The sequence below is a fragment of the Oryctolagus cuniculus genome, chromosome 18 (assembly GCF_964237555.1).
Source record: "Oryctolagus cuniculus chromosome 18, mOryCun1.1, whole genome shotgun sequence".
Classification (NCBI taxonomy): domain Eukaryota; kingdom Metazoa; phylum Chordata; class Mammalia; order Lagomorpha; family Leporidae; genus Oryctolagus; species Oryctolagus cuniculus.
Window position 1 is genome coordinate 2,444,543 of NC_091449.1, and position 13,158 is coordinate 2,457,700.

The 13,158-nt window shown below is 50.4% G+C and overlaps 1 protein-coding gene across 1 annotated transcript; it reads right to left on the reverse strand.

Annotated features, from left to right (window-relative positions):
- Positions 1–2,006: 2,006 nt before the first annotated feature.
- On the reverse strand, positions 2,007–10,517 carry LOC100345807 (olfactory receptor 2A1/2A42). The gene is made up of 5 exons (XM_017338511.3): positions 10,412–10,517; positions 9,804–10,030; positions 6,580–6,668; positions 3,490–3,729; positions 2,007–3,343 (listed from the first exon to the last, which is right to left on the reverse strand). The coding sequence occupies exon 5, from the start codon at positions 3,340–3,342 to the stop codon at positions 2,377–2,379; it is 966 nt and encodes a 321-aa protein (XP_017194000.2). The 5' UTR covers position 3,343; positions 3,490–3,729; positions 6,580–6,668; positions 9,804–10,030; positions 10,412–10,517; the 3' UTR covers positions 2,007–2,376.
- Positions 10,518–13,158: the final 2,641 nt, after the last annotated feature.

Sequence of the window (13,158 nt, forward strand, 5' to 3'; positions counted from 1 at the left end):
ACTCAGAGGACTTTGCTCATTATCAACGCCCAGCCTCCATGCCCCATGCGGAGGCAGGGGGGTGGGGATGTGAAACCTCTGCTTCCCTGGAGATTGCATTTCCCTTTCTCTGGGCTCTCCCACTCCAGGTCTCACGTGGCATCCTTCTCCAGGGCGTCCCAGAGGGGCTGGAATCTGACTGCTGTGTCACTCGTGCTGCTGTCCCTGGCACTCAGGCCCCTGAGAGTTTCCTTTGCCCAGCTCCCCAGCCTGTGTCTCCCCATGTCCTTGCCACACCCCTGTTTCCCATGCCAGAGAACCTGCACTGGGACTAGGGCACATGGTGCGAGGACATGGACCAGGTACACGGACAAGAAGCCCATGGCACAAAGCTCCAGTTCTGCTGGTGACCAAATAGAGAGAACTTACAGAAGGTGTGGGAGGAGACAGGCTCGTGGTACATGTGATGCTAAAGCCCAGGGCTTGGGAAGACAGGGCCTGGAGCAGGTGCGTGTGGTTTTGGACCCTGCTTTTCACCACGCTGTGTGATCCTGGAGACACTGCTTCAGCTCTGTGCCTCAGTTTACTCTCCCACAAAATGGGATTCAAATAGGGCAGACTTCACAGGGTTACTGAATGGGTTCAATCAATTGGTCCTTTGAAAGTGCCTGGGAAAGGACTCATAAATTGTGCTGTGCATGAGTAGCATGTGCCTGGTTCTCTTCGTGTCATTGCTGATGTTTGCTAGTGGTCCCGATGCTGCTCATCTAGCCACAGAGCTGCGTCCCAGGACCCGCGATCTTACACAGCATCTCCTGAGCACTCAGTGTGCGTTTGTAGATTGAACACGTGAGTGAGTGAGAGAGCAGACTCTGGGCCACTCACGGGGCGCTCACTTTGTACCCGAATCCCATGAGACTGCTTCCCAGCTGTGAATCAGTGTAGTGAGCCACGGACAGTGCTAACCATGGAGAGCAGAGACTAGCAGCATCTCAGGATGGAAGGATGACATTTCTCAAACCTGCAACTTCACCCCTTCCTACTTCTATCCACATCCATTTCCACATCTAAGACAGCACTGGCATCAAAATCAATATCTACGTCGATGTGAACACAATACCCATACATTTAGATAGCTACAAGTACTTGAGAAAGTTCATGGGTAATGGAAATCATTTTTTCATAATATGCACTTTCCAGGAACTTTTTGAAAGCCCCTTGTATGCATGGATTTAAAAAAATCCTGCAGCAAAACACACATTTTTCTTTTTTTAGAAAGTTTTTTATTTAATGAATGCATTTTTACATAGATACCACTTTAGGAACATAGTGGCTCTTTTCCCCATGCTCCCATCCCACCTCCCTCTCCCTCTCCTATCTCCTTCTTCATTATGATTCATTTTTAGTTTGATTTATATACAGAGGACCAACTCCATGCTAAGCATAGCCTTCAACAATTTGCACCCACGCACACACTCAACATAGAGTACAGTTTGGGAAGAAAATTGGCAGTCGATTCTCATAGCACAACTCATTAGGGACAGAGGACCTACATGGGCAGTAAGTGCATAGTGACTTCTGTTAAAACACATTTTTCAATTGTATTTCCATGAACTTTTTGAAGTTTCCTCACATAGAAATGGAGGGAGGAGAGGAGATGGCAAAGGAAGAAAAAGAAGAGGAGCGGGGAAGGGGAGGGATGGGAAGGGAGACGAAATTAAAGACGATGAGGGTTGGCTGCAGGAGTTCCTTATTTGTGCCTTGACTGTCATCTAAGAGGAGGGTCATAATGACGTCCACCTCGTGAGGTTATTCTGAAGTCTGAGTGACAGCACACAGACCCTCCTAAAAGTGCTTGACCCATGACAAACTGCGTCCAGGTGACAATGGGCAAGGAACATCTCTGATTGGACAGCAGTGGCAAAAGGCTGGAAGTCCTCGGATGACATTCTGGATTTAATCCCGACCATTGGGTCAGTCCCTTGCCCCAGGTCAGGCTCCAGCAAACCGTGGCCCAGGGACTAAAAGTGATTTTCACGTTGTTAAAGTTGAAAAAGTTAAAAATAATATTTTGCACACATGAGCGTTATGTACAAGTCAATGTCCGTGTCCACGAACGCAGTGTTTTGGGACACAGCCGTAGTTCTCTGCTGCCTCCCACAGCCACCGAGATCCCGCAGCTGGCCAGGCTATAAATATTTACCACCTGGTCAGCTGCACGTGTGCCTACAAATAAAATCTAAGGACTACATAGAATCTGTTCTCTTTATATTAATTTAAAATTTTAAGTCAGATTCCTGACTTCCGGTTAACCAAAGGTGCGCAGCACAGCTCTGGGAAGTGGAAATGCCAGTACTCAAGAGGCGCATCCAGCTCTGCGCTCCCAGCGCGACCGGGTCAGCGCAGCGCGGTGCGGGTTCCCCGTAGCCGGGCGAGTGCGTAGCGGGCTGCAGCGTGGACCTCGCGGTTTCGGAGGCTGTAGATGAGGGGGTTCAGGACGGGTGTGACCACAAGGTAGAACACAGCCACCAGCTTGTGATGCCTGGCGGGGAGGGTGCTGGAGGCGCGAGGGCGCAGGTACATGGCCGTCACCGTGCCATAGAAGAGCCCCACCACGGCCAGGTGCGAGCTGCAGGTGGACAAGGCCTTGAGGCGGCTCTTGGTCGAAGGCAGCTTGCGCACGGCAGCCAGAATCAGGACGTAGGAGGCGAGGATGAAGGCCAAAGGCACCAGGAGGATGGGCGTGCCCAGGCCGTACACCAGCAGGTGGTTGGCAGTGGTGTCTGCGCACGCAGTCCTCAGCACAGCCGGAAGCTCGCAAAAGAAGTGGTCCACCGGGGGCCTCCCGGGGCAGTAGGGCAGGCGCAGCGCGGCCGCGGCGTTGGGCACCGACAAGGCAAAGCCCAGCACCCAGGCCGTGCCGGCCAGAGCTGCGCAGCACGCGGGAGTCATGAGCGCCGCGTAGCGCAGGGGCTGGCACACGGCCAGGCAGCGGTCCAGCGCCATGGCGGCCAGGAGAATGGCCTCGCAGCTGCCCAGGGAGATGCCCACGTAGAGCTGCGTCCCACAGCGCGCCAGGGAGAGGCGGGCCCGGCGCGCCACCATGTGCCCCAGCGCCTGCGGCAGCGTGGTGCTCACGTAGGCTGTGTCCAGCAGCGCCAGGTGGGTCAGCAGGCGGTACATGGGCCGGTGCAGCCGCTGGTCCAGCGCGATCAGCCCCACCAGCGCGCTGTTACCCAGCACGGTGGCCACGTAGGCCAGCAGGAGCGCTGCCCACAGCAAGGGTCGCAGGGCAGGCGGGGCCCACAGCCCCAGGAGCATGAAGTCGGGGGTCCTGCTCCCATTCCAGGCAGCGTGGCCCATCCTGGGGGAAAGCGGAGGTTAGAGAGTGTGGCTGCCTCTGGGGCTGGGGTATCAGAGCTGGCGCTCTCTCCCCCCTCATCTGCCCACTGGTCTTTCTCCAGCCCCTCAGCCTGCCTCCAGCCCTCAGAATCCTTGCTGCCCCCCTACCTTTGTCCTCCTGCCCGCCCTCCTCAGGACCAGCAGCTGGTGTCGTTCATCTCGGGGTCAGCCAGCCCTGGGCGCCTCCTCTCAGCACCAGGGCCTGCCGTGAATGGAGGCACGGATAAATCTGGCCATTGCTCTATAGGAGAGCTCGTCCAGGAAGACTGAAGAGGGCACCTCCTCTCCTCTTGAGAATCCCAGGCTCTGCTCTGTCCGCAGCTGCGTGCCCAGGGCTGACCTCAGGACCTGGCATTGAACAACATGCTTGTTAAAAGAACAGAGGACTGGGACTGGCGCTGTGGTGCAGCAAGTTACAATCTGCAGTGCCAGCATCCCATGTGGGCGCCAGTTTGAGTCCCAGTTGTTCCACTTCCGACCCAGCTCTCTGCTGTGCCTAGGAAAGCAGTGGAAGATGGTGCAAGTACTTGGGCCCCTGCACCTGCATGGGAGACCCGGGAGAAGCTCCTGGCTTTGGATCAACCCAGCTTTGGCTGTTGCGGCCATCTGGGGAGTGAACCAGAGGATAGAAGACCTGTCCCTCTCTGTCTCTACCTCTCTCTGTAACTGCCTTTCAAGCGAATAAATAAATCTTCAAAAAATGAAAAAGAGAACAGAGGATCCTGTTTAGAGGGTTGGGCTTTCTCTGAAGTGTCACAGAAAAATGGCGCAGCCTCTTTGTGTCTTAGTTTACTCCTCCGTGAGACAAGAACAATCTGCACATAACTTCCAGGCTCCCTTGGAGACAGAGTTAACACACCTCAGGGCCGGCGTCAGGTGCTGCTGCCTGTGACCCGGCATCCCTTATCTGGCTGCTCTGCTCCCAGCTCCCTGCTAGTGCGCCTGGGCAGACAGCAGAAGACAGCCCAATACCTGGCCCCGCACCCAACTGGGAGACCCGGCCAGACTTACAAGCTTTTGGCTTCAGCCTGGCCCAGCCGCAGGGTGGCAGCCATTTGGGGAGAGAACCAGAGGACGGAAGATTTCCCTTCTTCTCTCCTCTCCCTGTCACCCTGCCTTTCAAGTAGATAAAATAAATCTTTTTTAAAAATGCACGAAGTCCTTAGGAAAATGCCTGTCACGTTGCTTAGGGACTTGCGGTCACACAGCTATATTTGCAGTCATTACCCTGGTTGCTGCTGTGGTTATCACTATATGGGCATTGTTTTTGTTGCTGCCATCTCAACACAATACACCGTGACCGTTTGCTAGTTTTCTCTTTTGTGTCAGGGCTCCTTTGGCGGGCCCGAAGAAAGACAAAACTTTCCGCTGGAAAATACTCTGTACAAGGGATTTTCGAACTCGGCGAGGGCAGCATCAGGCCTAGGGGCACGTGAGGAAAACAGTACGCTCAGGGCGGCGGAAGCTTGCCCAGGTCAAAGACGAAAGGCTCCAGCCTGTTTAGATGGCTGAGGGCGCCGTCCGGGGAAGAGGTTACTTAGAACACTCACCAGGATTTCTCATCGAGGAGCGGCAAAGCTTTCTCTGGGGTCCTGGAAATAAGGCCCTAATGAATGTTGTGCCTCTGAGAACGATGCAGGACGCTAGGCTCCTGGCCTCTCTCCGGTCCTTGAAGTTCTCCTGGGGCATTCGCTCCAGAGCCATCTGCTGCAGTAGCCACTTGTCTGGCCTCCCTGCCTCCAAGCTCAATTCTGGTGACTTCCAGAAGGGCTGACCTGCGTTGGCTAATTGTCATAGGTCCTTGGTCTAATGCAGTGTGGATTCCTTAATTCCTACCCAGCCTTTCATGGCTTACTGCGTCTGTCTGCCACCCCCGGAACCTTGCACCAGACTGCAGGTCCTGCTTAGCTGTTTACCCAACTCCACGCACACTTACTAAGCGGCTGCGGAGCCCATGACGGAATCTCCTCTGGCCACTGGGTGCCCAGGGGAATTGATAGATTCTACCCCCCTCTCAAGGAGAAATGATTAGCCCTAGGTTTGCAGAGTGACTGTGTGTTACAAAGACAGTGCGATGGGCAGGCGGGCCAGAGAATGTGACCCATGAATCCTGAGGATGAGGAGCCAGCAGGGCGAAGGTCTGGGAAGGCAGTCCAGGCAGATGGACGGCGAGGGCAAGGCTCTAGGGCAGGAAGACTGCCAGTGGTGTAACACCACAGGCAGCGGCTGAAGGGCTGTGGACGGTGGACAGGCTAACGCCAAAGAAGGCAGAAAAGCCACAAGGGCCAGGCCACAAGACACTGCCCCAGGAATCTGCCAGATGCCCCTCCTCACAGCAGCCTCGTACCTCCTTCCACAAGCGGCCCCAAAGCCTCACTTCTGCGCCCCAGGGCGTAGTCAGAGGCTCCTCCACGACGAGAGCAGGCGCGTCCAGGCTTCCTGGTGCCTGGACCCGGAAACTGAGATGACAGCAAAGTACCCAAACTGGTCTCATCACAGATGACGTTGAAGTCCTCTAACTGGTCCCGTGGAGAGCCCTGTCCCCGAGGGAGGGGGAGGCAATTACCAGACTCCTCGCCCTGATCACCCTACCGCCCCAGGCCAGGGCTGTCAGGAGCAACCTGGGATCACGCGAGAACCCCTAGTTGGCCGTCACTAATGAGGGTTTGGTGAGGGGATCGTCACCCCAGAGCACAGGCTCTGCCCAGCTCTCCTGAGACCTCTGCAAGTCCTCTCTGGATATGAGAAGTGAAGGCAGAGGGAGAGAAGCTACAGCACCTTCTCTGTCTGCGGCCATTCCTCCCTCTCACCTGTCCTCTCTCTTTTCTCCTTCTTCATCTCTCTCTCTCTCTCCATTTCTCTAAGATTCTCTTCTGTCTCCCCCCAGCCCATTGCCATTTCTCTCCTCCTTTGTCTCTCTTCCCTTTGGACCTGGTCTTTCTCTGTGGCACTCTGTCAAATGTCTCTACCAGTCTCCCTGCTGCCACATCCCTGTCCCTACTGTGTCGACAGCCCTCTTGGCCAGCCTCTGGATTTACCTAGGTCCACCCGCTCCCTGCCTCTGTCTGGCTTTCTCTATTTGCCTGTAGTTCTCCCCTAGAAGAGCCTGCTCTCTGAATTTACTATTTCCCCTCACTCTGACTTTCCCTCCCTAATTTTTCTCTCCATTCCATACGTTTTTTATTTATTTCTTTTTACCTTTCCTTCAATAAAGTATGGCTTTAGGGTCTCCAGAAATCCCACTTCTTTTAAATTAGCACATTTCGGCATCAGCCTTCTCTAGCTCACTGGAGAAACAAGAATAAGAACAAAGCGACAGTCAGTTTAATACCTCCTGATGCCTGTAGACTGGGAAGGGGCATTGGAAATATTGGAGACATGTTTGGTTGTCACAACCAGGATAGGAAATAGCTATTGAGAGGCCAAATGCACAGGACAGCGCCACCATTGTCTCCTGTCCAGTCAGTACCTGCTGCCCCCTACTGCTCTATCTTTAAACTCCCGCCACTTTATCACTATCACTTGGTTCTTACTTCCCTGATAAAGGTATCAACAGAAAGAGATTTTTAAAATCTTCTTGGAAGGAAAACAGGTCCTGTTGGTATTTGGAGCATTTCAGTCTTCAGTAAGAATCTGAAGAAGCAGAAATCCAAATCCTCACGTCTGTTCTTCCCACCACATGCTAAGGATCTTTAATTTCCATGGAGGAAAAACAGTACAAAAATGCAAATAAAGTAGCTTCGAAGAGTGGGGATTTGTTCTAGTAGTTTCAGAACCTTTACAGAGTACCTGGCTTTGATTCCAGATGCAGCTCCAGACTCCGGCTTCCTGTTGGTGCAGACACTGGAAGGTACCAGGGTTGGCTCAAGTACTTGGGTCCCTGTCAGCCATGTAGCAGATCTGGATGGAGTTGCCAGTTCTGGACCTTGGCCCAGCCCAGTCCCAACCATGGCTAGCATTTGGGGAGTGAACTAACAGGTGGAATCTCTCTGTGTCTCTCTCGTTCTCGCTCTCTCTCCCCTCCTTCCCTCCCTCCCTTAGCCTCTTGAATACATTTTATGAAAAGATGCCTCAGTCTCATGATGGACTGAAGGTAGTGAGCCCGTCAAGAGTCTCACGGGACAGCAGTCATGGAGGACTTCCCTGAGAGGTGGCTTCTTATTAAAGTCATAAATAGAGACAATATGGAGTCATAGAATAAACATCGAGAATATTTTGGGGTTGATGCATTTAAGGAAAATACAGAAAATTATATGGCTGGAGCCAAATTGTCCCCCACCATTTCAGTCCCAGAATGCTCTTCTGTCTGAATACATTCTTTTTTTCTCTGTGAGTTTCTTTCCTTCTCTGAGGTGTTTTGAATGTGGGATCCTCTGTTATTTCTGCTTTGCTTCCTTGTCCCCAAGGCTGTCTGTAATATGTGACACAGGCTAGGTGATTTTTTTTAACTTTTATTTAATGAATATAGATTTCCAAAGTACAGTGTATGGATTACATTGGTTCCCCCACCCCCAATGACTTCTCTCCCACCCGCAACCCTCCCCTTTCCCACTCTCTCTCCCCTTCCATTCATATCAAAATTCATTTTAAATTTTCTTTATATATAGAAGATCAGTTTAGTATACATTAAGTAAATATTTCAACAGTTTGCACCCACATAGAAACACAAAGTGAAAAATACTGTTTGAGTACTCGTAATGGCATTAAATCTCAATGTACAGCACATTAAGGACAGAGATCCTACATGAGGAGTAAGTGCACAGTGACTCCTGTTGTTGACTTAACAAATTTACACTCTTGTTTATGGCATCAGTAATCTCCCAATGCTCCAGTCATGAGTTGCCAAGGCTATGGAAGCCCCTTGAGTTCTCCAACTCTTATCTTGTTTAGACAAGGTCATAGTCAAAGTGGAGGTTCACTCCTCCCTTCAAAGAAAGTTACCTCCTTCTTTGAAGACCTGTTCTTTCCACTGGGATCTCACTCACAGAGATCTTTTATTTAGTTTTTTTTTTTTTTTCCAGAGTGTCTTGGCTTTCCATGCCTGAAATACTCTCATGGGCTTTTCAGCCAGATCTGAATGCCTTTAGGGCTGATTCTGAGGCCAGAGTGCTATTTAGGGCATCTGCCATTCTATGAGTCTGCTGAGTATCTCACTTCCCATGTTGGATCACTCTCCCCTTTATTTATTCTATCGGTTAGTGTTAGCAGGTACTAGACTTGTTTATGTGCTCCCTTTGACTCTTAGTCCTTTCATTATGATCAATTGTGAACTGAAATGGATCACTTGGACTAGTGAGATGGCCTTGGTACATGCCACCTTTATGGGATTGAATTGGAATCCCCTGGTATGTTTCTAACTCTACCATTTCGGGCAAGTCAGCTTGAGCATGTCCCAAATTGTACATCTCTTCCCTCTCTTATTCCCACTCTTATGTTTAACAGGGATCACATTTCAGTTAAATTTCAACACTTAAGAATAACTGTGTGTTAATTACAGAGTTAAACCAGTAGTATTAAGTAGAACAGACAAAAAAAAAAAATACTAAGAGGGATAATGTATTAAGTTGTCCATTAACAGTCAGGGCTATGCTGATCAAGTCACCATTTCTCATAGTGTCCATTTCACTTCAGGAGGTTTCCTTTTTGGTGTTCAGTCAGTTGTCACCGATCAGGGAGAACATATGGTATTTGTCCCTTTGGGACTGGCTTACTTCACTCAGCATGGTGTGTTCCAGATTCCTCCATTTTGTTGAGTGAAGAAATAAATACAGGGGACCAGCACTGTAGTGTAGCAAGTAAAGCTGCCACCTGCAGTTGCAGATCTTCTTGGTCTCCCACGCAGGTGCAGGGGCTCAAGCACTTGGGCCATCTTCCACTGCTTTTCCAGGCCACAGCAGGCAGCTGGATCGGAAATGGAGCAGCCGGGTCTTGAACCAGCACCCATATGGGATGCTGGAGCTTCAGGCCAGGGCTTTAACCCATTGCACCACAGCACCAGCCCCAAGACAATTTTACATATAATTAACAATAATTATATTCTTCAAGCAAAAATTAGTGACAAAAGTGACTTTGTTTTGTATTTTTAAAGATCCTCTGAATGTTCTCCTTAATTCAAACACTCCCCAAGCCACATCAGGCAGAACATTGGCAAAGGAAATTGCAATATTATCAACGCTCTAAAAGAAATAGCTTGAAACTTACCAACCTCCCAAAAATATGTTGATTCTCCCAGAAATTCTTGCATTTTGGAAACCATTGGACTAAGAGATATGCAAACAATAAGCATGACACTATAAATGGAGGAACTCTGAATATACAAGAGAGAGAGAGGTTATCACAATGTAAGGAATGGCCGCATCACTCATTCTCTGCAGCTGCCTTTGGCTGGGGCAGGACACCCCGCCCCCACTGCCTGTTCTCACCTCACTCATCTCCAAGGACACTGAGTGTTGCTTGGCAACCAGACCAGCTTCTGCAGTCACACCTGCCACATCCTGCTCGTCTGTCCTCGCAGCGACCCTGGCCGCTTTGATATTGAGGGAGACCTGGCCATGTAGCCCAGCTGACACCACAGGGACCACGAGCTCCCAGGATCAGTTTCAGCACTGCCCCTCTGCATGCCCTTTGCTGGCATCATGTCTTTGTGATGCTGTGAAGAAAAACAAGAGCCACATGAAAACCCACATGTGTGGGGAAATGAGGGAGGCGTGCTTCAGCCTGATTCCAAGGTCTGAGGTGTGTACGATGCCCAGCAGACACATACATCCATTATTAATTGTCATTACTGAAGAATGAAAAACACTGTATTTTTTAAAAAGCTTTATTGTAAAATCTATGTAACATGAACTCTGCTATTTTGATCATGTTCCGGGGCACACTTAGGTGTAACCACCAGCACTGTCCACCTTCAGATCCTGTCCACCCTCCCGAACAGAAACCATACCATCAGATCATAATTCCCCGGTCCCCTCCCCCAGCCCCGCACCACTATTTTACTCTCTGATTCTTTAAATTTGACTCCTCTGTGTACCTCGTGTAGGGGGAATCACACAATCTCTGTCCTTTCCTGTGTGGCTGAACTCACTTAGTGAAGTAGGCAGGCACACAGGTTAAAATCCATTGGGTTTGTGAGCTGGAAGACCACGCCTTCACCATGCCCCTGTGTGACCTCACACCCTACCTGATACCTTCGCCACACCCCTGTGAGACCTCATGCCCCTACCTGGCCACACCTGGGTGCCCACCGGCCAATCAGGTTAATTAACCACTCCCCTTTGGAAGTGGGTTAAAAGCCTGGGACATGGTGTCCTGCTCTTCTGCCCTAGCCTCTTGCCAGGAGGGGGCTGGCTATAGCCCTGCGCCTCCAGGGTGTGTGGCCTTCGGGCCACCTGCCCTAGGCTTCCTGGCCTAGATGCTCCTCCACATGGCTGGTTCCTGGTGCTCGTTATGAACTCAGATTTACCCCTCTCTCTTAGATAAAGCTCTCTCTCTCCTATGATTTCTCTCACTAAATAAAGCTTAAAATGTACCATGCTGTCTCATTTATTTATGCCGGTATTTAGAATTCTCTAAATATTAGGCATGAACCCTCTTGGGCTTATTAATATTGGGGATTTATTAATAAGCATATGGTGATATCATAGGCACCCCAAATTCCGGTAACATATGTGGCACCCCAGATGGCACTTCTGGGGAATTTTAAGGGCCACATTTTTGTATATATTTTAGGGAGTCATTTCCGATATCATTAGCATAATGTTTCCAGTGTTCATCCATGCTGCAGTACGTACCAGAATATCATACCTTCTTCTTTTGCTTTCTTTCTACTTTCGAACATTTTATTTCAGATTAATGTTAAATTGACAAGACAAACATTGTGCGGTGGTAATACAGAGTTCCCATACACCCCTCCCTCAGTCCCCTACGAACATCTATATTTGCATCTTTGTTAAATTAATGAGCCACACTCGGCTTCCCTTTCTTTCCCCCAAAGCCTTTTTGTCTCTCCTGTCCCTCTGAGCTTCTCCTGACCAACACCCTGTGTTCTGGTTGAGCCGGGTTTTTCACACTGGAATCATTAATGTGTCTATACAACAGAAAACAGAATTTTGCTCAGAGCGTGACATGACGCAGCCACTGGAAGACAGTCAGGCAGATCCTCAAAAGGCCAAAACCAGAATGCACGAGGCCCCAGAAGTGTGAATTCCCAGAACTGGCAGCAGGTTCCTGCAGAGAGGCAGCGTCACTCACCGTAGCCAAAAGCAGGAGCAACCCAGGCGTTCACCCAAGGTTGAGCGGGGAAAGCTGTGCATACAGACAACGGGAGTAACCGGCTTCTCGTGGGTTATAAATAAAAAACCAAGCAGGCTTCTATTCAACCGACCTGTTCCATGTTCTCGCCTTAGGAAGCTCGCTGCTCTGCTCCCAGCCAGTAGAGCTTTTACTCCTGCGTGGAATGGAGGCTGCCCTGACCAGTGAGCTTGAAACAAAAGCCAGTTTGATCTGTAGCTAAATTTGCTGTCCTTTGTCTCTTGCCACTAGGGCAGTCAGTTCATAGAAGCAGAAGGTGAGATGGCAGGCAGGGGAGCCTTGAGCTGCTGTGTAAGCCTTGCGGGCCCAGTCTGATTCTGCCCCTGAAACAGAGCGTCACAGACTGGGTAATTCATAAACAGCAGAAATTTCTCTCTCAGGCCTCAGGGTAGGAAGACCAAGGTCAAGCTACCAGCAGAGCCGCTGGCTGGTGAGGGCCCGCCCGCCTGGTTAGGGAGTTTTCACAGGATGGAAGGCAGGGAAGGGCAAAAGGGACCAACCCTGCATCCCTATTTGGTTCCCTCTGGGCCTCCTGTGAAATGCTAATCCGCTTCCATGGATGGAGCCTCAGGGCGTAGTCAGTCACTTCCAAAAAGACCCCACCTCTCAATACACAGGATGGAACCCCACAGGAGACGGGGTTCAATCATGTATCTGGGGACCTGTTCAGGCCCAGCAGTGACACCTTCAGTTCTACAAGATGCAGGGACACTGGAGACAGACAGTGGGACCAAGGCAGAAGGTGAATGACTTAAAAATGAATATTGTGGTAAATATTCGCGTTTTTAAAAATTTTTAAAACAAATATTTTTAAAAGTCTCAAATTCTTCATTACAGAATTAACATTAGTGAAATATTTCTCAACAAAGTAAGTTTTAAGCTACACATATTTTGCTACAATTGGAAATTGAAAAGGTAAAGTGCTGTTTTTAAAGGTGTGCCTGGTTCACTACTTTCTACGACTCAAGGTTGCCACCTAGTGACGGAAGGGACCTTAGACAATTTCATAGAAGATGAAGCAACCCTTTAAAAGGTGCATGTCGGCATAGCTTTGTTTCATTTAATAGGATTCTTCGCAAGGTACAACAACCTCCCACAGCCAGGGTTGGCAGTGCGCCTCGGATACGTCGGTGTGTGTCGGCTCTGGCAGGATCAGCAGCCCTGGTGTGGACACAGCTTGGCGAGAAGGAGCAGACAGATGTCTGAGTGCCCCCAGCAGCCCCAGCTGTGAGTGAGGTCCTGAGTGTCTGCATTGTAGAGGACAACACCAGGCTCAGAGTGGGAGAAGGGGCGGGGGCCAGGGTGGGTGGCTCTAAGCCCATGCCCACCTCTTCTGCTCCAGGGGACACTGCTCTGGACACCTCTAGAGGACGATTCCAGTCCTGTCCTTTCTCCATCCTTGGCCTTGGACATCTGGGGTTTGCACAGAGTGTTTTAACAGGGCTGATATGGGAGAGAAAGTGGCCT

Bases quoted from the DNA above. Each gene is read 5' to 3' on its own strand.
- LOC100345807 (XM_017338511.3), bottom strand. From the start codon at position 3,342: ATGGGCCACGCTGCCTGGAATGGGAGCAGGACCCCCGACTTCATGCTC.